Raw genomic sequence first — 23,267 nt, 5'->3', positions numbered from 1 at the left:
GAGACCTCTCCGGAAGGCTCAGGACAGGTTCCTCCAGCAGGTGCATCCCCGAATCCATCCCCACAGAAAGCCCTTAATTTGCCATAAAGCCCGAGATGTTGCTATCACTTAAATCTGAAGACTGTCACCACCACAGCAATCAGACGTTTCTCTTACTCTGCCAGTTTTGCAGAGAATTCCAAACACAAAGAAACCCAGCGGGCAGCTGAGGAATCCCCGCCCCGGGGCTCCTCTGATTAAAAAAGAACCTTATGGGAGGAAGAGAGAGAGACACATAATTCATCCTGAAGATACCAGGGTTTTTTGTTTTTGTTTTTTTTTTTTCCCTGCTGAGTTTTGCCCAGGAACCCAGAGAAGCACCGGGGTCGTCCAGTCGCCCCTTGGTCACTTGTTACTGTAGCAGAAAAATCAGTTTATTCTCTTGTGACAGTAAATCATGGAACAAATCCATGATGACACCGTTCCATGCATTGGTGAACTTCGTGGCCTTGTAAGGTCACTGGACAAATCTCTCTAAACTGAACTGTTGACAGTTCTTTGCAGGGTTCCCCCCAGGAAACTGAAGGTTAATTGACCATTCTTTCAAACCATGAAATGCTTTTGAAAATGTTAGTTTTAAAGTCTCGTAGCCCTTAAAAGCTGATGAAGCAGCAGTGTTCTGTACTGGGGTGTCTTCTAATTACTGGAACGAAGAGTTATGGCCAGGGAAGGTGCAGAAATGGTTTAATTAGACTTGTGTGTCGTGGAGGCAGGAAACAATATTCACTAAATCGTGGGGTTGGTGAGGGCAGAGCTGCTGAGGGAGGAGAAGAAGCTGCTCATAATGGAGCTGGAGATTTCTTGGTTGTGTTAATGTGGTGATGGCCTTATTAACAGAAAGGATCTTAACTTTTCATTCTTAAAAATGTCAGAAAAATATTCACAGGCTTCCCTCTTTGCTCACTGAAGGAATGGTCACTGCTGGATTCTGATGGATGCTCCCAACCAAGAACAGTCACACAAACCCTCAGAACCAGGAACCCCTGAAAACACTCAACATGCTGGAACATCTGGAAAGTTGGGTTAATTTCCCTTTTTTAGGAGGGATGATGCATGGGTAGAACCAATATTCACCAGGGATTTGCAGAAACCAGGAAACAATATTCACTAAATCGTGGGGTTGATGAGGGCAGAGCTGCTCAGGAGAAGTTGCTCATAATGGAGCTGGAGATCTCTTGGTTGTGTTAATGTGGTGATGGCCTTATTAAGAGAAGAGATCTCAACTTTTCATTCTTAAAAATGTCAGAAAAATATTCACAGGCTTCCCTCTTTGCTCACTGAAGGATCTGATGGATGTTTCCACCCAGGAATAGTTACACAAATCCTCAGGTCCAGGAACCTCTGAAAACACCCAACACTCTGGAACACTCTGCAAAGTTGGGTTGATTTCCCTCTTTTAGGAGGGATGACGGATGGGTAGAACCAATATTCACCAGAGATTTGCAGAAAGCAGGAAGAAAAATGGAAATCAAACCCTCTGTCCCTTCTGAAAGGACTTATCAGATTGAATTTGGGCTGCACACATTTGGATGTTGCTCTGACATCCTGGGGGTGGTGGTTTTTATTTGAGATAAAATGTGTCTGTGATATGCTGAAAATATTGCAGAAATAAAAAACAAGAAAATATTGTGTGTTTGCTATTAAAACTCTTCTCCACAAACCTTGAAGAATGTTCTACTTGAGCATCTCCAGTCATGGCTGATAACCCTGATGTCATCAGGAGTTTTGAGTTCTGCAACATTTCCTGTCCCAAACCAGACTTTGGCATGCTCTGTCATCTCTGTGCTTTCGTGTAAGAAATATCAGTTTAAACATGGCCAGACTGGGATCCCCAGACCATCCCTGTCCCTGTGCCAATGGAATTCCCTTCCTGGGAAGCAGAACTGGCTCTCTGAAAGTTGCTTTGGATTTTTCATGAGCTGTGCCTCCAGATGAGGCCACCTGAGCCCTCAGGGATGAATTCCCCCAAATATTTCTGTAGTCACTCAACATTCATTGCTCCTACAACAAAAACTTGTGCATTTGCTCAAAGATGGAAGCAAAGAGATCCAAAATCTTTTTTTTTTTTCTTCTTTTCTTTGCACCTACAAGGAGAAAAAACTTCATGTGAGCACAGAGAGAGAAAAACCACCAATTGCCATTATCTGCACAATCCATGGGGATTTGCTGAACCAATGAGGGATATTAATTAAGGAAAAGCTCATTACTGTGATGAAGGAATAGGTGAGACCTACACAGGATTCTCTGCACAGTTCCTCAGCTCTAAATAAACCACAGGCTACAAAAGAGCAATAAAGAGATCAGAAGTGACAATTTTGTGTGCTCTGGGGCTGAAGTTGTCTCTTCCAATGACAAACTAAATTAGGAATTACATCCATCAGCCAACAGCATGTTGATATCCCTCTGTTTTTGGGGGGAAAAAAAATTCAGAAGTATTTATTTCATCCCCTAAATGCAAAATAAAAGTATTAATTCTATGCTGACATAATAATCTGTTCTAATTTCATTGGTTCATATTACTGTATATAATAACCACTGCACAGTTATAGCACCTTTAAACCCATTTGCCCCAGACTAGACAGAAACCAGGGCAAAATATCCTTGTAGTTCACTCACAGAGGTAGAAATTGTGCTAAGCTTAGGTTTAACTGGCTAAATAATAAATATATTGTCAGGCTTTGTGTGTCTTCGTGGGTTGGGTTTGGGGTTCTGCCAGCTCTTAAAGCACAAACAACCCTGGCTCTGCAGGATTTCTGCTCCAGGGGCATTTAGAAGCCCCAGACCCATTTTTTTTTTTCCAGGAAAATCATGGAATCCCAGGGTGGTTTGGATTGGAAGAGATTTAAATCTCCTCTGCCATGGGCAGGGACACTTTCCACCATCCCAGGTTGCTCAGAGCCCTGTCCAGCCTGGCCTTGGACCCTTCCAGGGGTGGGGCATTGTCCTCACACACCTGAATTCCCACCAGGAACAAGCAGCACGATGGATTCTGCTCCTAAGCAAGAACAATTCCACATTAAAACCAGAGAGCAGCTCAGCTGGCAGTTGGAATTTCAGGGCTGTGCAGGGCAGCAACGTCATTTCACAGGGATAAAGATTAATTTCTCCCAGGCCAGACTTCCAGCCCTCCACGAGCAGGACAACATTTCCCCTGTGGGATAGACAGAATTAATTTTGGGAACAAGAAGCTGCCAGACTCTGAAAGGAATCCCCATTTGTTGCTGTTTGCCACCTAAAAATGCAATAAAACAAAACAACAAGAAAAAAATAACAGTAGGAAGTAAAAATGGGATTTTCAAGGGAGTCAGAGCAGGTTTCCCTTTGTTTGGGGAGACATTGCAAAACTTTTCCAGGGCAGATTTTCCAGGACAGCTCTCCCAGCAGGAGCCAGGCTCTGGGACCTCCGGTGTTTTCCTCACCTTGGCCATGAGGAAAAGCTTTCTGTCCGTTACATCCATGCATGTAATCAGGGATTGTGCCTTTTGTCACACTCCCAGCCACCATCTGTGTGCTCCCGAGTGGCCAGACGAGGGCTAAACCCCCATCCCGGTGGGATTAATCTGCAATTTCACACCAAATGATTTTTAAGGATAATTTGTTAGGATACAGTATCCCGAAATAAAACAAACGGTCAGTGCTTTTGCAAGGGGGATAAAAGGAGGGAGCTTGTAGAGTTTCCTGTGTTTTTCCAGTGGCTTGGACAGAATCCATTTGCACATTTTTATTCCCATATGAATGCACAAATCCTGGGAAAGGAGTCTGTGGGGTAATGGGAAGAGCTGCTTTTTTTATTTCTGGGGGTGAGGATACAGCCCCAAATCTGAGCACTGGAAAGGGGATGAAGAGTAACCAAATTCCCATCTCCATCAGGGACTGAGAATCCGAGTGATGAAATTGCAGTTTGAAATGTGAATAGAATATTTCACTTCTGGAGGGATAAATTAAAGTGGGTAAATAACAGAGAAGCTCAAAAATCCAATCTTTCCCATAAAACAAAGCTGGCTCAAAGTGTGCCAGGAAAATATTCCTCTCTAAGAAGCACTAAATGCTTTCAGGGCTGAATTCACATCAGTATTTTCCCCCACATGTTTTAGATGCTCAGGAGGAGAGGGATGAAAACCATAATTAGAAAAAAAAAAGCCAAGTGAGGAGCAGGAAGATCCAGGGTCAGGACACATCGAATTTTGCTTTCACAAAAAGTAAAAATGAATAAACATGAAGCTGCTTTTCAGCCATTCTGGGTTCACCACCAAAAAACCACAGTCCAAACTGCCTGAGGTGGGGGAAATATTTTGATTTTCCAGCCTGACACAGAGGTCACCAAAATCTTCACTCTGCTTTTGAACACTCCGCAACTCTCTCTTGCTTTTTCTTTTTCCTGCTTTCCTCCTAAAGCAGTGGAGAGTGTGGAAAATAAACCAAACTTGTTTTATGATGACCTCAGCTGGCAGTAAAATGAATTCAGTTTATCATCCAAAAGAAATTCTTACCAATTAAAAGAAAATCTATAGAAATTAAAGACATTTTAGGAGAAATTCACACACAAGAAAGTGAATGCCTTTGAAAAACAAATCCCTATTTTACCTTTATTGTTGTATTGCATTATTTGTTCACTACAAAATTGTTCATCCAAAGAAAGGAAGAATTGAATTGCTGAACAATGTTAATTTAAAGGTTTTATGTGATTTTTCATGCCACCAAATAAATCAGACAAAGATTGGATCAATAGATATACCTAATGCACATTTCTCTGCTAATATTCACTATAAAAATAACTTCACTTGTGACAAGTGAATTTGAACTATTCCTTAAGTGAGATAAGGATAATTACAAATAAAACCAGAAATTATCCATGTCTTGTGTTCTTGTGTTTTAAATCACAGAAAGAAAGAAATCACAGAAAGAAACAGAGCTGATGGATACCAGGAGAAAACACACCCCAACATTCCTTTCCATGCCATTCCCATGGACAGCATCATTTCTCCAGCCTGACGGGAACTTGTGAGAAAACACTAAAAACATGAGAAAAACCCCAATATTTTTAAAAGTCCAACCATCATCCTGCAGTTCTCCTGCAGCTCCAGCTTGGAGCTGACCTGATGGAACAGCTGGAGCTCCCTGGGCTATGGAAGGGGCTGAAACAAGATGAGATTTTTCAATCTGTGTCCCCATGAATCCCTCAGAGCTCTGTCCTGTCCAATTCCAGCACCTCCAAGGGCAGGGACTCCAAAACCTCCCTGTGGCCCCTTGCAGTGTTGGACTTCCCCCATTGTGAAAACACTCCTTGCACCAATTAACTGGAATTTTCCTTGTTGGAACTTGCTCCTGCAGGTGTTTTGTTTGGAGAACCAAGCCCTTTATCCCTCCCTGTTGCAGGCTGAGCTCCCCCAGTGAGCAAAAGGGGCAGGAGCCACCCTTTGCTCCTGGCCTGGTGCAATCCTGCCCTTCCAAGGTTTGCAAATCACCCCAGAGGGGAAAGCAGCCCGTGCCTGGAATGTGTCCCTGCAGGGAAAAAGCTCAGCACAATGTTTTGAACAGGCTCCAAGGAGACCTGGAAGGAACGTTGTGTTTTATCCTCACCCCTCCTGCAAATATTCACCCACAGGAGAGCATTTTTTAAAGTGGTTTTTTTAGGTTAAAGGATGTGATGGCTCTGAGATGACCTTTTAATAAGTTACAGCCCAACGTTAATTAATGCAGCCTGTAATTAAGGGAAGACTCGCGACTGTGCAAACTCCATGCCCGAGGCTCTGCCAGTGCTGGGACTTTTGCTCGTATTTCAGCTCTGCAGAGGTGCCTGATAAAGGCATTGATTCATAGAAACATTGATTAATCTCCACTTCTATTGACAGCAATTAACAGGGAGAGATTTGATGCTCATCAAAGTGAACAGATTCTCATTAAGCGCAGAAAAAAAAAAAAATAAAGATCTGTCTTCACATTTTATCCGCTCCATGGTCTCTGGTAAACTGGCAACACAAGGAAATATATTTATCATGGATCTTGTGGGTTTTCTTGTGCAAGGATATTGGGAGTGTTCCCACATTTCAGCTTTGCTGTGCAGGGCCCAAAGGACCCGGTGTCATCACTGACTTCAAACTGCCTCTGCCTAAAGGCCACTTTCCTGACAGAGAAGGTTGGCCCTTGTTTTGGTGATGGGCTTATAGGAAATAAATCTGGTCTCAAGAAAAAAACTGGATAGTCCAAGCAATATTTTCTGGGGCTGGATTTTGCTGATGTGGGATTTGACCTTGGCTCAGAGGTTTGATCCACGTCTCTCTGGTACTTTTAGGTAACACTGTCCAAAATCCATGTTCTGATCATCAGACTTCACCCTCTGACAGCTGAACCACGCTTTAAAAGCCTCTGGTGAAAGAGGAGGCAGAATTATCGTCCTCAGAATTAAAGATTCTCTTTCCTCTACCAGGTTGCTCCAGCCTGGCCTTGGACACTTCCAGGGATCCAGGGGCAGCCACAGCTTCTCTGGGCACCCTGTGCCAGGGCCTCAGCACCACTGCATCCTCATCCCTCCCCATCCTCATCCCTCCCATCCTCATCCCTCCCATCCTCATCCTCATCCCTCCCATCCTCATCCCTCCCATCCTCATCCCTTCCATCCTCATCCCTCCCATCCTCATCCCTCCCCATCCTCATCCCTCCCCATCCTCATCCCTCCTCATCCTCATCCCTCCCCATCCTCATCCCTCCTCATCCTCATCCCTCCCATCCTCATCCTCATCCCTCCCCATCCTCATCCCTCCTCATCCTCATCCCTCCTCATCCTCATCTCTCCCATCCCCATCCTCATCTCTCCCATCCACATCCTCATCCCTCCCCATCCTCATCCCTCCCATCCCCATCCCTCCCCATCCTCATCTCTCCCATCCTCATCCCTCCCATCCTCATCCTCATCCTCATCCCTCCCCATCCTCATCCCTCCCCATCCTCATCCCACCCATCCTCATCCCTTCCATCCTCATCCCTTCCATCCTCATCCCTCATCTCCCGCAGGGCTGAGGCTCAGAACGGGCTCGGGGCTGTCCCGGCACTGGCAGCGGGAGGGGACACCCGGGGACAGCCGAGGACAGGGTGGGAAAAGCCAGGGAGAGTCGGGGACACCCGGGGACACCCGGGGAGAGTCGGGGACAGACAGAAACAAGCGGCTCCGGCCGCTGCCTTCGCTCCGCATCCCGCAGCACCGAGCGGGGCACCGAACACCGACCGCTGAGCATCGTGCACTGGGCACCGGTACCGGGCATCGTGTACCGGGCACTGAGCATCAGTACCGGGCATCGTGTACCGGGCACTGAGCATCAGTACCGGGCATCGGGTACCGGGCACTGAGCATCAGTACCGGGCATCGGGTACCGGGCACTGAGCATCAGTACCGGGCATCGGGTACCGGGCACCGAGCATCAGTACCGGGCATCGGGTACCGGGCACCGAGCATCAGTACCGGGCACTGAGCATCAGTACCGGGCATCGGGTACCGGGCACCGAGCATCAGTACCGGGCATTGGGCATCAGTACCGGGCACTGAGCATCAGTACCGGGCATCGTGTACCGGGCACTGAGCATCAGTACCGGGCACTGAGCATCAGTACCGGGCATCGGGTACCGGTACCGGGCATTGGGTACCGGGCACTGAGCATCAGTACCGGGCATCGGGTACCGGTACCGGGCATCGTGTACCGGGCACTGAGCATCAGTACCGGGCATTGGGTACCGGGCACTGAGCATCAGTACCGGGCATCGGGTACCGGTACCGGGCATTGGGTACCGGGCACTGAGCACCAGTACCGGGCACTGGGCACCGCCCCCCCCGGGCTCCGCTCTCCTCCCGCCGGTGCCCGTTTGAACGGGCAGATCCCTCCCCTCCTCCTCCTCTCTCCGGAAAGTTGCACAAAGTTGGGTTAATCTGGAGGGCTGGGTTTTTCCTGGCCCGTGTCTCATTGGCCGCGCTGCCCGGGCCGGTGGCGGGGCGGGGGCACCGGGGGCGGTGGGGGGCGGCTCTCCCGGCCCAGCCCGGCCCAGCCCGGCCCTGCCCCGCCGCTGACCCCGGCCCGGGCCGCGCATGCTCGGGGCTGGACAGCTCCGGAGAGGGAAATTTAAACCGGGGCCGGAGCGCGGCCCCGCCGCCCGCCCCGCGCACCGAGAGCCCGCCGAGCTCCGGGCGGCCCCGGGGCCCCCCCGACAGGTTGGTGCGGGGAGGGGGCGGGGGGGGGGTCCGTCCATCCCTCCATCCGTTCGTTCATCCATCCATCCATCATCCATCCCTCCATCCATCCATCATCCATCCATCCATCCCTCCATCCCTCCATCCATCCTTCATTCATCCATCCATCCATCCCCAGGGTAGCGCGGCTGGGATTCCCAGGGCTCGCCCCATCCTGGGGACCCCCGGCTCTTCCATCCCCGGGGTAGCGCGGCTGGGATTCCCAGGGTTCGCTCCATCCCGGGGACCCCGGGTTACTCCATCCCCTGAACCCCCGAGGCAGCAGCTGTTGGGTCTTTCCGGGCTCGCTCCATCCCCGCTGAGGTTCCCCCTGGCTCCCTCCATCCCCGGGGCAGCGGGGCTGGGATTCTCCCGGGCTCCCCTTTCCATCTCTGGGCATCCAGAGCTGGGATCTCCCTGTTCCCCTCATCCCCGGGCAGCTCCCGCAGCTTTTCCATCCAAAAAATGCTGTTTGGGGGATAAGAACAGCCCAAGGCGGGAGCGCTGCTCGGTGCTCCGGGTACCCTCAGCCCCTGTCTGGAGCTGTTTGGGCTGGGATTATCCCCCGTGAAGGGTTTTCCTGCCTTTCCCGGTGCCCCCAGCGCACCTGGCGGGGCCGGGCCGGGGCTGGGGAGGGGTCGGTGGCTCCGGCCTGTGCTGAAGTGCTGGATAGCTACTGCTGCTGCTGCTGCTGACCGCTCCTTCTGCCGCCTTCCCAGGAGATGATAGAGAGCGATATCCCGGCCAGGATGTCAGGAATCATCAGGAATTCAGGGCAAAGCCACCACCCCTCGCAGGAGTACAGGTGAGGTTTTATGCACTGCACTTTGCACAGCTGCCAACTCCTGTTGCTTCCTCCTTGTTTTCCAAAAAAAATCCTTTTCTTCCTCTTTATTGTTTTTTTTTTTTTTTTAAGCTATCTGAGTTATTTCTCCACTCTAAATAGATTTTTAAGGCTGGTGACCAGCTACAATGCATTCCTTGTTTAGAAACTTTCCTGTTTGAAGTGTTCACCAGTGGTGGCATTCGGATGAAGGCTGGGCTGGATAATCTTGGAGGTCTTTTACATCCCTAATCATTCTATAATTCTGTGACTCTCTGATTTTGATACTAACCTATATTTGATAAATACACCTCCAAAACCTTGGGCTGATCTCTCTCTAAACTCTCTGTCAAGTTGCCACAGAAGGATGTTCCGTGTTAAAACACAATAATTTAAAAGTTCCCTTGCAGATCACTTTTTTTGCATTGTTATGGAGCAGCCATGGAGAGACTAAACAAGTCCAAAAGACACTGGAGGAGTTTTTAATTAAACCCAGCCCTTGTGCAGCCCTCCAAAGCTCTGACAACCTCAAAGGGCTTTGAATATGGGGTGGGAACAAACCTGCCTTTGCCAAGAGCCTTTCAGAACTGAATTTACCTGCACTATTTCTCATGTCAGAGCTTTGTTGGGAGGTTCCAGGAGGGTTCTGCAGGAGGTACAGAATGAGTTCCAGGGTTATTTTAGGTTACATTTTGTCACATGATGCCAAGCTCCAAGGAATTCACACACACACACCAGCTCTCACAACAAAAATATAAAGCAAACCAGAAGAAAATTTTTTTTTTTTTTTTAATATATAAAATGAGCATTGAGAGACTCCTTTCCTCCCCAGCCTGAAGGGGTTTGCAACTTTTCCTGGGGCTGCTGCAGGTCTTCTTCTCCCGGCCTCTCTCTATTCAAAATGCAAACGCTGCAGCAGCTCAGCCTCTCCTGCAGCTCAGCGAGGGATTTGTTTTAGTCCCTGCAGCCTCTGGGGAAAAGGTTTGTGGCTCTGGTTTTTGTGATTTTTTTTTTTTTGCTGTTTGCTCCGGGCATTTTTCTCGGCTACGTAAATATTGGTGAAGAAATGATTTGGGATTTAAGGAAGGGTGTGGGTGAGAGGGAATTCTGGGGACGTGGATTTAAGGCTGGATGTTCAGTGCCCTGCAGAACTCACCACCTTAACAAAGCCCCCCTTTTTAAGGAGAGAACTATTCTTTAACTCAGAGCTGCAGGGGAAAAAAAAAAAAGGCTTTTTTGGGGGAGAAAGATAGGATTTCTCTTACTACAGTAAAAAAAATAAAATCATAACTTCTTTTCCTCTTTTTAAAAGCCAGTTTTGGGTCCTCTGCGAAACATCTCAAACTCAGTTCTCTAAAGTTTTTCCCCCACTTGCAATTTCTTTACCACGGCTTTAAAAAAAAAAATTATTTGACCTCGTTTAATAGTGGCAAATTCTGATAAAAATGCATAAAATCCGAACTGCACCATAAATGCAGAGCAGTATTTGTCCTACTTCATGAGAAAACACTTTGGATTATGTAAAAGAAAATCTTTTAGACTGAATGATTTTAAGAAAAGAATAGACCTGTCAAATTCTATCAGCTCTGTTTACTCTCCTGCTGTCACCACAGTCCAAGACTGGAACCCACAGTCCCGAGTTCTCCATGGGGGAGCATCAAGGCTCCACAAAATGGGGAATGGCCTCCAATTAGCGAGTGGGAGGCTGGGGCTGTGCTGAGAATACTCTTCTGTCTCATTTGGAATCTTTTTTTCAATGAGACAGTTGGACTTGGAGGAGCCCCGGCTTTGCTGCGAGGAGGAAAGGCTGGGGAGGGAGGGGATCAAACCCATCACTTTGTAGGCAGATTGTGTTTACAGCTGGAAAACTTGAGATTTTGGAATTTTTTTCTTTTTTTTTCTTTTTTTTTTTTGGTAAAAGGAATGTGGGGAAAAACTGATCTTAGCAGGTCTTTGAATTGTGCAGCTCCAAAGCATCTGCAGTGAATTCACTGTGGCTCGGGGTGGTGGATGAGGCTTGGGCTGCTTTTGGCTGCTGTGTGAAATCCCAGGAGTTTTTGCACCCCAGAAAAAATTATTTTAGGCAAATATCTCTCCCATCAGTGCAGCTATGGGATATAAAACAGCACAGGGATGACTGAGGGCCATCAGATCTCCACTGCCTGTTTTTATGGCTGCAATGCAAAGTAATTCTTTATTTCAGCAGCTGCCTTTCTTAGTTTTCTTAGTTTTCTTAGTTTTCTTAGTTTTCTTAGTTTTCTTAGTTTCCTTAGTTTTCTTAATTCTTTTCTCAGAAAATACCGCCATATTCAGTATATTTATCCTTGTAGGGCTGGTAAATATTTCTAATGATTCCATATTGCATTTAAGGGAATGAAAGTGGAGAATTGTAACACAATGGGATTTTTTTATAACCCTCAGCACTTCATCCTCGTTAATCATAATTAATAATTTAACGTGTTTTAGTGCCGGTATTTTGATTTTAAATCACAGCACAGGCAGAGCACAAGTTTTCTATGCAGTGGTGGCTCGTGGTGGTTTCAGCACAGAGCTGTGAAAATTATAGGAGTCAGCTCCAGGCTTTTCCCATGGAATTTATGAGCTGAATCCTGGGAATCCAGGTCCTTCACCTCCTGGGCACTGTGGCCTTCAAGCAAAATTTTGAATTGAAATGTAAAATCTGTCATTTTGATTTTAAGATCTGATTCAACAATATTTGGTGTAAGGACCACATTTCTATTTTTTTTTTTTGGTGTTATTATGTATTTCCGGTTCACAGAAACCTTGTCAGGAGCATTTTGAAGGCCTTGCAATGCATTTTCTACATGTTAAACAGGAATTAAGCTTTAAATAGACCTAATTTTGATCAAAAGGTGTTAATCATTAATAATTCAATATATTAGTGAATTATATTGTCCTTTACCACATTTTAATTATCTCTTTGATTCTTAAAAATTTGTCTATATTCATTAGCTCATCAGTCTGATCAATTTTTTTGCCATAATTACTTTACGTTGCCATAATTTAGTGTAAAATCAGATTAAGAAGCACAGGACTGCTGGACTCCATAAATTCTAGATGTGACAGCATTCCAGTGGGGAAAAAGATGGCAAATCTTTAATATGAGCACATTTTAGCTCTAAGTTGTGCTCTGAGTTTTTTTGGGGGTTTTTTTTGCACTGGGGCTTCTGGAGAGGAAGTGACACCTCTGTCCCCCAGGATGGATGGATGGATGGATGGATGGATGGATGGATGGATGGATGGATGGATGGATGGGAGTGTGCACACAAAAGGTTACAAATGCATCACTAACAACACCCTAATTGTTCCTGGAGAAAATGCCAGTGTCCATTCCCGTGACATTCCCGTGCGTGTCTGACAGGGAGTGAGATAATGACTCCAGAGTGCCACAGGAATTCCACTGGAGTTGCTTCATTCTTTCAAAAAAAAAAAAAAAAAAAAAAAAAGAAGTGAGAAACCTCCAAGGAATCAGTCAAACTGGATTGATTTAAGTGGATTAGCACGACTGTTTCCTCGGCGCTCCTGAAATGTGCTGATCTGGAGGAATAAAAATTTGTGGCTTTCTGCTTCTCCCAAAGTCCCGTGGTGATGGCAAAGCTGGGAAGGGCTGGTTTGGGGCAGCACCTCGGGGTCCTGTGAGACCAGAACAGGTTCTGTTAGCTCAGAAATGCTGCTTGGCCAAAACAGGGACAGAGAAAGGGAATTGGGATTTGTCCAGCATTCCTGGGGGAGTCACTGCACCCCCTGACCAGTGCAGGAAGAGGAGCTGCTGCAGGGCCAGTGACTGAGAGGGTCCTGACAACCCTGCCCAGGGACAGGTTATACAGCTGATATTCCCTTCACACTGCACTGACACCTACACCAGGCTCCAGGGCTAATGAACAGCAATTTCCAAGGAAAAAGTAGCAGCTTCCCAGTCAGACCATGGTCCTGGTTTTAATATAAAACATTCCTGTAGTGCCTGGTGCTTCAACGCCTTTTGCTTGTTCTGACATTGGTCAAAGGTCTGATTTTTGCATTGTTTGGTCTGGGATTTTTTACCAAATAGGTTCCAGAGTCAGATCCCAGCTACATTTGGGATATCCCAGCCTAGGGATGGTTGGAGCAGAGCAGGGAATGAGTGCCTGGTTCAGTGTTGCCATCACATCTCGTTTCCTCTCGTGTTTAAGCATTACACGTTTCACTGTAATCCAGTTTCCACTGATCCCACAGCAAACTGGTGTAATGGGGGTTGTGAAATGTGCACCTGGGATGGATAAAAGGCTCCAGGAGTGCAGCTGTAGCCTGTTTCAGTGCCAAGTACCTTTGCAGGGGATTTTCAGAGAGTCCAGCATGGTGCAAGGGAAGGAGACCGTCACCACCAGCCAGGTTAATGATGTTATTTGCTTTTTCCTCACTAGTTTTGGTTCTGATAATGCAATGTTTCTCGAGTTATAGATAAGGAGGGACTCCCTTTGTCCCTGGAAAGCTGTTTAATTTCTGTTCTGGTTTCCAGCAAGGCCAGAAATAACTCAGAGATCTGGAAAATGGTGAGAGGGGTGGGATGATTGTTTGTTGTGCCTTCAGGGAGGAATCACAGACCAAAAACTCTGGGAGCTGCTGGGTAAAGCAGGAGAGGAGCTGGAGCAGGAACAGCCTGAAAGGGGGAGCTGGTTGTGAGTGTGGAAACCAGAAAATAGTAGGGGGGAAGCACCTGGGAGGCAGGAAAATGGGAGGGGAAGGACCAGAGCAGTTGGAATGAGGAGCTAAAGGAGATGGGGAAGTTGAATCCTTCAGTAAAACAGAGGACACTTCTCACCATGGACACAGCTGGGGAGTCACAACACAAACCTTTTCCTTGTCTTGCATATAAGAACCCTCTGTGCTTGTCCTGAGGATTTTGTGTAATCCCAGACAAAGGAAAACACCACGTCTAGAAGAGGTTTTCTTCTTCCTGTCCAGTTGTCTCTCACTGGATCAACCATTGCAAACAGCTAATTAAGAACCTATCACCCAATTTCTCCTGCCTGTTGAGCAGTTGTGTCACCTAAGCCTGGGCTGAAAACTCAGGTGGCAGTGCTGGAAATGGGAAGAAAAAACAAAACATGTCCATTGAGTGAGACTTAAAACTGGAATATCCCAAATGCAGCTGCAGGGTTTTGGCCTGGCTTTGTTTCAGAGGGAGGTGATGGGTTGTTGAGAAGAAGAGGGTCCTTACAGCCTCCAGGCATGAGTTCACCATCCCAGTCAGTGTGGAGGTGGATAATTCATGGATTTTCCCCCTGGCAGTGGCTCCCCAGGTGAGGAACCACCTTAGATCAGGCTGCCTCCAACAGCTCAGCCTGAGGGAAGGTGGCAAAGTCCCACTGGTGGGCACAGACTCAGATCCAGCTCTGGTGTTAAATTCCTGCAAGGGCAGGCCAGGAATGACTCCAGTTCCATGTTGTGCCAGCAGGATGCTCTTGATGGAGGGGAGAAAAAGGTAAAAACACCTTTAGGTAGTTGTGGGTGAGGATTTTGTGCTGCTCTCAGGCTCTGGTGAATTCTGCCAGGTGAGCCCAGCATCAGATCTGGAAAGGGGCTTCATTCCAAGGTGTTCCTGAGCCAACATTACCCTGATGGGATAAATATTTTGGGGCAGAAAACTCCAGAGCAGATTGTAAAGACCAACAGTGCCATGGAGCATTTCTGTATCACATCCAGTTCTCCAGGCACCTTCCACAGGAGGATCTATGGATCAGCATCCTGGGATACACAGCAGAACTGGGGTTTAAATCCTCAGCACCCCCTGGATTCTCATCCTTGCAGGTGCCTTCCTAGGAGAGAAACAGAGGCAGGGGGTGTTTTCCTGCAGAGAGTTGAAGGCAGAGGGGTAAAAGTGGAATTGCAACATTTCACCACACCTTGAAAAACAACACCACGTTTGCAACACGTTTGGTGGGACTGAACCACCCTCCCCTTCCTGGGGTTCGGTGGCTCCATGGCTGTTCCAGGAGCCCTGGGAATGAGCAGGGGAGGCTCAGCAGTGCATTAATTACAGCCTATCACTATTTATCTCATTTACATGCACTGAAAGGCTGCTTTTACCACAGTGCCCCATTGTGCCAGGGGCTGTGAACACCCAGCCAAAGGCAGGAGCTCTGACTCCTGGAGGGAGTTTATCCTCCCAATGTGAGATGGGCAGGGTGGTGGTGAGGAACAGAATCCAGTCCCACCTGGTATTCCACATGTATTTATGAACCTGTTGCTGTCTTGGCAAAAGAAATTTTCAGGTCAGGAAGATTGAACCCCAGGAGATGACAATGTTGGTTATTCCCATGCTTGGCTCTTTTTTTTTTTTTTTTTTTTTTTTTTTTTTTTTTTTTTTTCAGTAAAATTAGAATTTATTCACTGAAAGCAGGGCACACATTGAGCCAGTGGCCTGGGAGATGTGCTGGCTTTATGCTACAGAATATCCCTGGGCTTTTAAAACTCCTCAGCCAGACAGCCATGGGAGTTCTCTGAAACTTCACCTTCAATACATGAGAGTTCTCAACTGAGATGATGAGAGAAACCATGACAGATTGGGTTTGAAGGCAGCCTCGAAAATAATCCTTAGACTTGAAATCATAGAATTATCAAACCATGGAATCACAGAATCATCAAATCATGGAATCACAGAATCCCAGAATGGTTTGGGTTGGAAGGAACCTTAAATATCTTGTTTCAACCCTCTGCCATGGGCAGGGATGTAATTCTGATTGAATTTGCTTTCTGCCCTGTTTTCAACAGAATGTTAATCTGATAACTAGGAAATCCATTTTTAAAAAGTGTAGTGAGGGAAGGGAAGGGAAGGGAAGGGAAGGGAAGGGAAGGGAAGGGAAGGGAAGGGAAGGGAAGGGAAGGGAAGGGAAGGGAAGGGAAGGGAAGGGAAGGGAAGGGAAGGGAAGGGAAGGGAAGGGAAGGGAAGGGCGCTGACCCCGTTAGCAGCACTGGCAGAGCGCGGGAGTGCCAGATGGCCGAGGGGACGTGTGTTGTGTGTCGCCTGTCACCCGGGCAGATTAATGGGAGGATTGTAAAAAGGAGAAGGGCGGTGTGGGGGGGCAGGACAATTAGCGGGGTCCCCAAAGACAATGGGGGCCACGTGCCGGGGGCGGCGGGCGTTGGGCGCACAAAGCGCCGCCGCCTCCCCCTCAATGGAACCAACTGTTGCAAACGACCCCCGAGCCTGCCCGGCTTTTTCAAATCATTTCGTGCCCCTTGTTTTCTTCCAATCCAGCCAATCTCCGAGCCGGGAGAGCCGTCACCTGATGGGCTTTTTTTTTTTTTTTTTTTTTTTTTTTTTTTTTTTTTTTTTTTTTTAATGGATTGAAGTCCTCAGATCCTGGCGAAATAACTGAAGGGTGTAACCATGGCAATGCTAATTATTGCCCTATAACTACAGTAGGAGACAGAACGCGGGGTAGGCTGCGAGGGAGTTTTGAAGAGGGTTTGTTTTGTTATTTTTGGTGGGTTTTTTGTTTGTTTGGTTGGTTGGGTTTTTTTTTGTTTTGTTTTTGTTTTTGTTTTTGTTTTTGTTTTGTTTTGTTTTGTTTTGTTTTGTTTTGTTTTGTTTTTCTGGCCAGGGTTTGAGCTTTTCGCTCTCAGTCCTGTGCTGATTTTTTTTTTTCCCCTCTCCCTTTTTCTCTTCTCTACAAAATCTTTTTGCAAACAAATGGCATTTTGCTTTTAAAGATCTCCCCGACAGTGGTTCAGGGAGCTTTGATAGGTGTTTCTGGAATTCCTGAAAGCTCCAGGGCAGGCAGGCACTGCAGTTCTGCCTTGTTCTTTTAAGCTGATTTAGAGTCGTGTAAAAACATAAAAGATGCTTCAGCGAGAAACCAGATTTATTTAAGGTTTCTGCAGCATCATTTGGCAGCAAACACACATCAGCAGCAGACACCACTTTAACACATCTCTGAGAGCTCTTGAAAGCAAAAGGGTTTGAAAGCAAAATCAGCTGCATCCAGCTAAATTTATGTTCTTCTGAGAGATAAAGATGTTTTCCCGGATCTGAATCCCTTTAGGTTTACCCTGGGTGTCAAATGACAACTTCCTGACATGTCCTAATTACTGCTTTACTCCTCAAGGTACCAGTGACTCCTGTAATACTGTTTCACATAAATTAATTAATTTAGCCTTTCATTTGCCAGAGTTCTTTTATTGACTCTAACAGGGCGTTTTGGACCACACAGGAATTTTTGAGCACTGTAAATATATTCCAATATTCCCGTTTTGTACCACATGCTCTGTCAGAAGCAAAGCAAAACAGGTGATGTGGAGCATGTAAAAGGTGTCAAAAGCAGAGCTTTAAACCAAAAGCAGCCTGTCACAGCTGTGCCTGGCAGATACAGTGCCTCCAGTCCCAAACCTTTCATTCTGCTCCTTTACTCTGTCAAAAACTGCCTAAAAATTGGGGGTTTAAGTATCAATAACTTCATGTATCTAAATGGAAGAGATCAGCAGTTCAGTCTGTGAAGTTCTTTTTATGCAGCTGCTGATCTGTCAGCACTGACAGGATCCAGTGGCTGGGAAAAGCTTTTCCAGCAGCAGCACACACATTCCCCAGGAGCTGGGCACAGAGCTCCTTCCAAGGCTCTGGATTGCAGGGTTAATACAGAATTATCAGGTTTGAAGTCCTGGTTTCTCCCCCATCAAAGCCAAACAAGTGGAAATTTCTGACAGATGTGAAAATAAGGAATCGGTTTGGGTTCATTTCCAGGCAGTTTCTCTGATGGGTTCCTGGGCCTTCTTCCCCTACAAATGCTCCTCCACAAGAGGTTTTCTTAATTCAAAAGGCTTCAAACTGGACAAAGGAACACAAGAGGGTGTCAGGAACACAGGGCACATCTGGATTTGGATACAGAATTCCAGCCTGGTGGTTTTTCTCACTGACCTACAGGAGCTTTGGCGTCCCAGTCACCTCTTTTCCAGGGATAATGCAGCCCCATCCCTGCTCTCTGTTAAACTTTCCCTGCTGTTTTGCAGGCTCCTGGCTTCAGACCCATCCCAGTTGAGCGAGGATGAGCTCCCAGGGGATTTGCAGTCCCTGTCCTGGCTGACATCCGTGGATGTGCCTCGGCTCCAACAGATGGCCAGTGGGAGAATGGATTTCAGCCTGGGAGCCCAGAATGCCATGCTCCAGCAGACAGGTACTGTTGGGATGGGAAATGGGAATAGGGAATAACTGCTCCTCAAACAGCACAGTGGCCTCACCTCTCCCCCTCAAGCTCCTTCTTCCTATCCTTTTACATTTTGCTTCCTGTCCAAAAGACCTGGAGCCTGTTGGCTTTTCATAAGGGTTCTGCTGGTGCTTTGCCCTCATTCCAAGGGGGAGAGAGCTCCAGCACTGGCAACACTCAGATCCCATGGGAATTTCTGCTCAGTGCAGCTGCTGGTGCCTTGTTGGGCTGAGGTGTTTTAAGTCCCGGGTTTCAAAGGTTTTTCAACAGCTCTGAAATTAGGAAATTAGATAATTAATCTTTCTGCTTTGTTTCAACACCGATAAAACAAGGGGGCACCTCATTTACCTCACACCTCTTTGCTCCCTGCAGCCTTGCAGCGTGTGTTGGCCAAAGTCCTTTCTTTCCTTTGTGAACATCCTTTAGGTAAACACACATCACTCCCTGTGGCATTCCACAGGGAGGGCTCAGCCTGAGAGCACAAATCCAGCTCATGCTGAATGTGTTGTTTCTCTTTTGTAAGAGCTCCTGGCTGTGTCACCACCGTGGGCTGGTGAGCAGCTGCCGCCTCTCATTCCCTGCCTAACGAGTTTTTGGGAGCAGCTGATGTCACCAGGGCAAGCTGTGAAATGCTCTGGGGATGGGAAGGCACAGAGGTTGGATTCTCCACTCCAGAGCTTCCCTGTGTTCAGCTGCATCTATTAACCCTCCCCTTCCCTGGACTGTGCTTCCATGGGAGCATTCCTTGCCTTCCTCTCTCCACGCCAGGTCCTGTGGGGAGCACGATGCACTCGACACCCGGAGCAATGATCCACGTCCAGGCCAGCCTCCCACAGGGAATCCTGGGCCTCAATTCCCTTTCAACACACGGAGCCAATGTAAGAGCAGGCCTGGATGGCTCATTATTGCCCCAGCTCCTGGGACAAGGTGTTGGTAATTCCTTGACTGTTGTGTTTCTCTCGGCAGATGAGCCCCTACGCCGTGGGTGGTCAGCTGTCCCCTGGTTTGCAAACACAGCAACAGCTCTTTCCTCCTCCTCCTCCTCCCCACCCTCCTCCTCCTCACTCCCAGCAGGTGTTTGCTCTGGCCCAGAACCCCCAGCAGGTACTGGTATGTGCTTGTTGTCTGTCTTGACATATACCTGCCAAGATGGCTTTTAAAAGAAGACCAAAATATCTCCTAAACCTACACACCCACAGACACTGTCCATCCAACGTTTCCCTTCTTTTCCCTCTGCACACAGTGTAACCCAGCAGCAATCTACAACACATCCTATGGGACACAGCCACACTATTCCCAGCCACGCCTGGCTCCCCACTCTGCCCAGGAACTGCACCCAAAGCATTATCCCAAGCCCATCTATTCCTACAGGTGAGTGGGGAGCAGGGAGCACATTGCCTCCAGCCTGTCCTGGGATGGCTGTGACACTCTGAATCCTTTGGAAGGGAACAAAAATCCCCTCATCCATGCAGGGAAGCTGCCTCTGAGGGGCAGCAGGAGTGAACAAGCAAAGTAATTCCTGGAGAGCAGCACAGTAGGGGAGTAACAGCACAGAGGAGTAAAATCTGAGGGTCACAGGGAAATGGCAGAGCCCAAAAAGAAGGGTTTGGTTTGGGAATGTGGTGTGACTCATGGGGATGGTGCAGGGCCAGGAGTTGGACTCAATGATCTTTGTGGGTCCCTTCTAAATCAGCTTATCCTGTGATCCTGTGACTCCTGAGCCCTTGGGAACAGAAATCCCAGGATCCCAGCTGTTTGTGTCTGAAGAGGTGTGTGCAAGGTTGTTAGACCAGAGGAAGGTATGGAGTGACAGGACAAGAGGAGTGAGTTCCCACTTCCAGACGGCAGGGTTACTTGGGATATTGGGAAGGAATTCCTCCCTGTGAGGGTGGTGAGGCCCTGGCACAGGGTGCCCAGAGAATCTATGGAAGTACCCAAGGCCAGATTGGACGTGGCTTGGAGCAACCTGGGATAGTGGAAGGTGGCAGGGGATGGAACTGGATGAGCTTTAAGATCCCTTCCCACCCAAGCCACTCCACCACTCCCGGGTTTCCCTGCCCACAGCTGTTTGATTGCCATGGCACTGAAGAACAGCAAGACCGGGAGCCTGCCCGTGAGTGAGATCTACAGCTTCATGAAGGAGCACTTCCCCTACTTCAAGGTACCTGAGCACTCCCAGGCTTGGAAATGCCACATTCCAGCCCCTTTTTCCTGATTTCCCACTAACCCCTTCGTGCCCCTTTTGCAGACAGCCCCCGATGGGTGGAAGAATTCCGTGCGCCACAACCTGTCCCTGAACAAGTGCTTTGAGAAGGTGGAGAACAAACTGAGCGGGACGTCGCGCAAGGGCTGCCTGTGGGCCCTCAACCCCGCCAAGATCGATAAGATGGAAGAGGAGATGCAGAAGTGGAAGAGGAAGGATCTGGCTGCTATTCACAGGAGCATGGCTAACCCAGGTAGGGCTGGTGTCCCACATCCCCATCCTGTACATCCGTGGTGTTCCCTGCACGGCTCCGCTGCCTCTGGGGTTACTGTGTGTAGGAATGTTTTAATATCGAGTCACTTTTCACATTTTAATGCTGTTTCTTTTGCCTGTTCTTCTGCAAAACTCTCCCTTTCCTAAGGCATTTTCTTATTTATAAAGTGGAATTGAAAAATGAAAAATATTAAATGAAAAATGAAATTAAATATGAAAAACAATATATAGTATATATTATATTATAATAGTATAGTATAAACAATATAATATTGTTTATACTGAATTATTATCAATATTATGTATGTGATATATTTGTATTTATATCTTATTTATATATTGTTTGCCCCCTTATTTGTAAAATATCTTATTTATAAAGAAACATGTTTTTGAAGCTTTCAGGAGCTCATTATTGACAAAATCAGCTGGAGGTTTTTTTGCTACCAAATCAGCAATAAATTACATATTATTTGTTTAAAAGCAAAGAGACCACTGAAACAGGAGGTTTTTTGTACTTATTTGGGAGATAAGCAGAATTCTGAGTGTTCCTCTGAGCACAGAGTTCTGCAGCTGGAGGTGAGCTGCCATCAGGGGTGGCTGGGCTGCTCTGCAGTTTCATGATCATTTCTTTAGCCCAGTCAGGGGTAGCCATGGAAGTGGATTTGGAGGAAGAATTGGGTGGCATTTCTTTGCTCCCTGCACGGTCACAGCCTGTGCAGGGTCTCACACAGTGAAAGTCAGTTCATGGCATAAATGTCATTGTGCTTTGAGTAGTCCTTGCTTGATCAATTGATTTAAAGAGTCTCTTTTCCTCCTTGGAACGGGCAGAAGAGCTGGACAAGCTGATCACTGACAGACCCGAGAGCTGCAGGCGGCCCAACAAGCAGGCAGAGCCCGAGGGGCCCCCCCTAGGCCGGATCTCCGTGTCCCAGCTCCAGCCCCAGCCCATCATGACCCTGTCCCTGCAGTCCCTCCCCCTGCACCACCAGCTCCAGACCCAGGCTCGCCTCGCCCCCAACTCTCCAGCACCTGCACAAACGCCTCCTCTGCACACCCTGCCTGACATGAGCCACAGCCCCCTGCCCCACCACCCCATGGGACGAGCCCCGGACTTCCCGAACGTGGCGGTGGACATGAGCACGGAGGTGGATGCTCTGGACCCGAGCATCATGGATTTCGCACTGCAAGGTACGGGGGGGAGGGTGGAGCTGGGGGCTGTGGCTGTGTTTATCCAAGCAGGATCCTCAGTGGGATGTTCTGGCATGAGCTAAGAACTGGTGCTGGGTTGTTTGCATCTCTGCAGGGTGACTTCCTGGGTCACCCTCAGTGGATTTTGTCCCTGTGCCAGGTGGGACAGCAAAGAACCTTCCTGGCTCCAGGGCAGGCACTGCAGGGGGTGGAAGCAGGGGTGTCCAAGCAGCTGGATCTGGGACACCACATCTCTCTGCCCCTGGGAAAACAGAGCTCTGCTCGTGCTTTGGGGTTCTCCTGCTGTGCAAGTAGGACTTCCCTGGTTTGTGCCGTGCCTGACGTGGTCCTGGCTAGAGCACAGGTAGAGAGGTGCTGTCTGGAAAGGTCTAGAAGCAGAGAATTTGGGAGATCAGGCACACCTGCTGCCCAGAAAGACCTGGACTCACAGGATTTGGTGGGGGATCAGACACTTTCTACCCAAAAAAGTCTGGAATCACAGGATTTTGGGGATCAGACACACTGCCCAGAAAGGTCTGGAATCACAGGATTTGGGGGATCAGATTTGCTGCCCCTTGCACCACTGTGGTCCCACCCTCGAGCAGCAAATGAAGCCCTTTAGTCCCAGCCCCAGGGGCTGGGGATGTGCTGCTGTGAGCTGGATTCCATCTGTTTTTTCCAGGGAACATTTGGGAGGAGATGAAAGACGACAGCTTCAGCCTGGACACCCTGGGTGCCTTCAGCAACTCCCCCCTGCATCTGTCCGACTGCGAGCTGGGCACGCCCGGCCTCACGCCCGTGTCCAGCGGCAGCGACCGCTCCTTCTCCGACCTGCAGGTCACTGGCCTTTACACCACCTACACCACCCTGGACAATGTGGCAGCTGCTCAGTACATGAACCCCCAAGGCAACAAACCCATCCCTCTGCTCTGAGCTTGGCATCGTTCCACAGATCCCGAGGGACGGTTCTTCCCCCGAGGTTAAAATCCAACCGGGAAGCTCCAAGAGTTCATCCCACTTTGGGATGTGTTGGCTGCTTCCAGTGTGTGAGGCCAAAATAAATCAAGCTGGGACTTGGTAGAACCACTTTCCCCCATGGCAAGGGCATGGACATACTTGTGGGACTGGGGAGCTCTCCAGAAGGACCTGAAAAGCAGCAGGAACTTTGACTGGAATGTAACTGAGCTAAAAAATCACCCAGTTAAGGGGATTAAATTTATTCCACACCATGGTGGAGCTGCTGTGTCACCACTGTCACAGAAGCCACCACAAGCCAAAGGGCTGGCCAGCCCCAAGGTGGTTGATTGTGCCCCTGGTGTGTCATTT

General features: G+C 48.1%; 1 protein-coding gene across 1 annotated transcript; it reads left to right on the top strand.

The window, feature by feature from the left end:
- Positions 1-8,976: 8,976 nt before the first annotated feature.
- FOXN4 (forkhead box N4) lies at positions 8,977-22,874 on the top strand (the record flags this gene model as incomplete). Its single annotated transcript, XM_083873864.1, has 9 exons — positions 8,977-9,059; positions 18,084-18,247; positions 19,046-19,155; positions 19,244-19,381; positions 19,521-19,648; positions 20,342-20,438; positions 20,526-20,733; positions 21,582-21,941; positions 22,624-22,874. 9 exons carry the CDS (start codon positions 8,977-8,979, stop codon positions 22,872-22,874), a joined length of 1,539 nt encoding a protein of 512 aa, XP_083729990.1.
- Between the last annotated feature and the right edge of the window lie 393 nt (positions 22,875-23,267).

The sequence above is a fragment of the Zosterops lateralis genome (genome assembly GCF_965231275.1).
Source record: "Zosterops lateralis genome assembly, chromosome: 17".
Taxonomy (NCBI): domain Eukaryota; kingdom Metazoa; phylum Chordata; class Aves; order Passeriformes; family Zosteropidae; genus Zosterops; species Zosterops lateralis.
The sequence above is the reverse complement of the archived record's forward strand: the minus strand, read 5'-3'. Positions and strand labels throughout refer to the sequence as shown.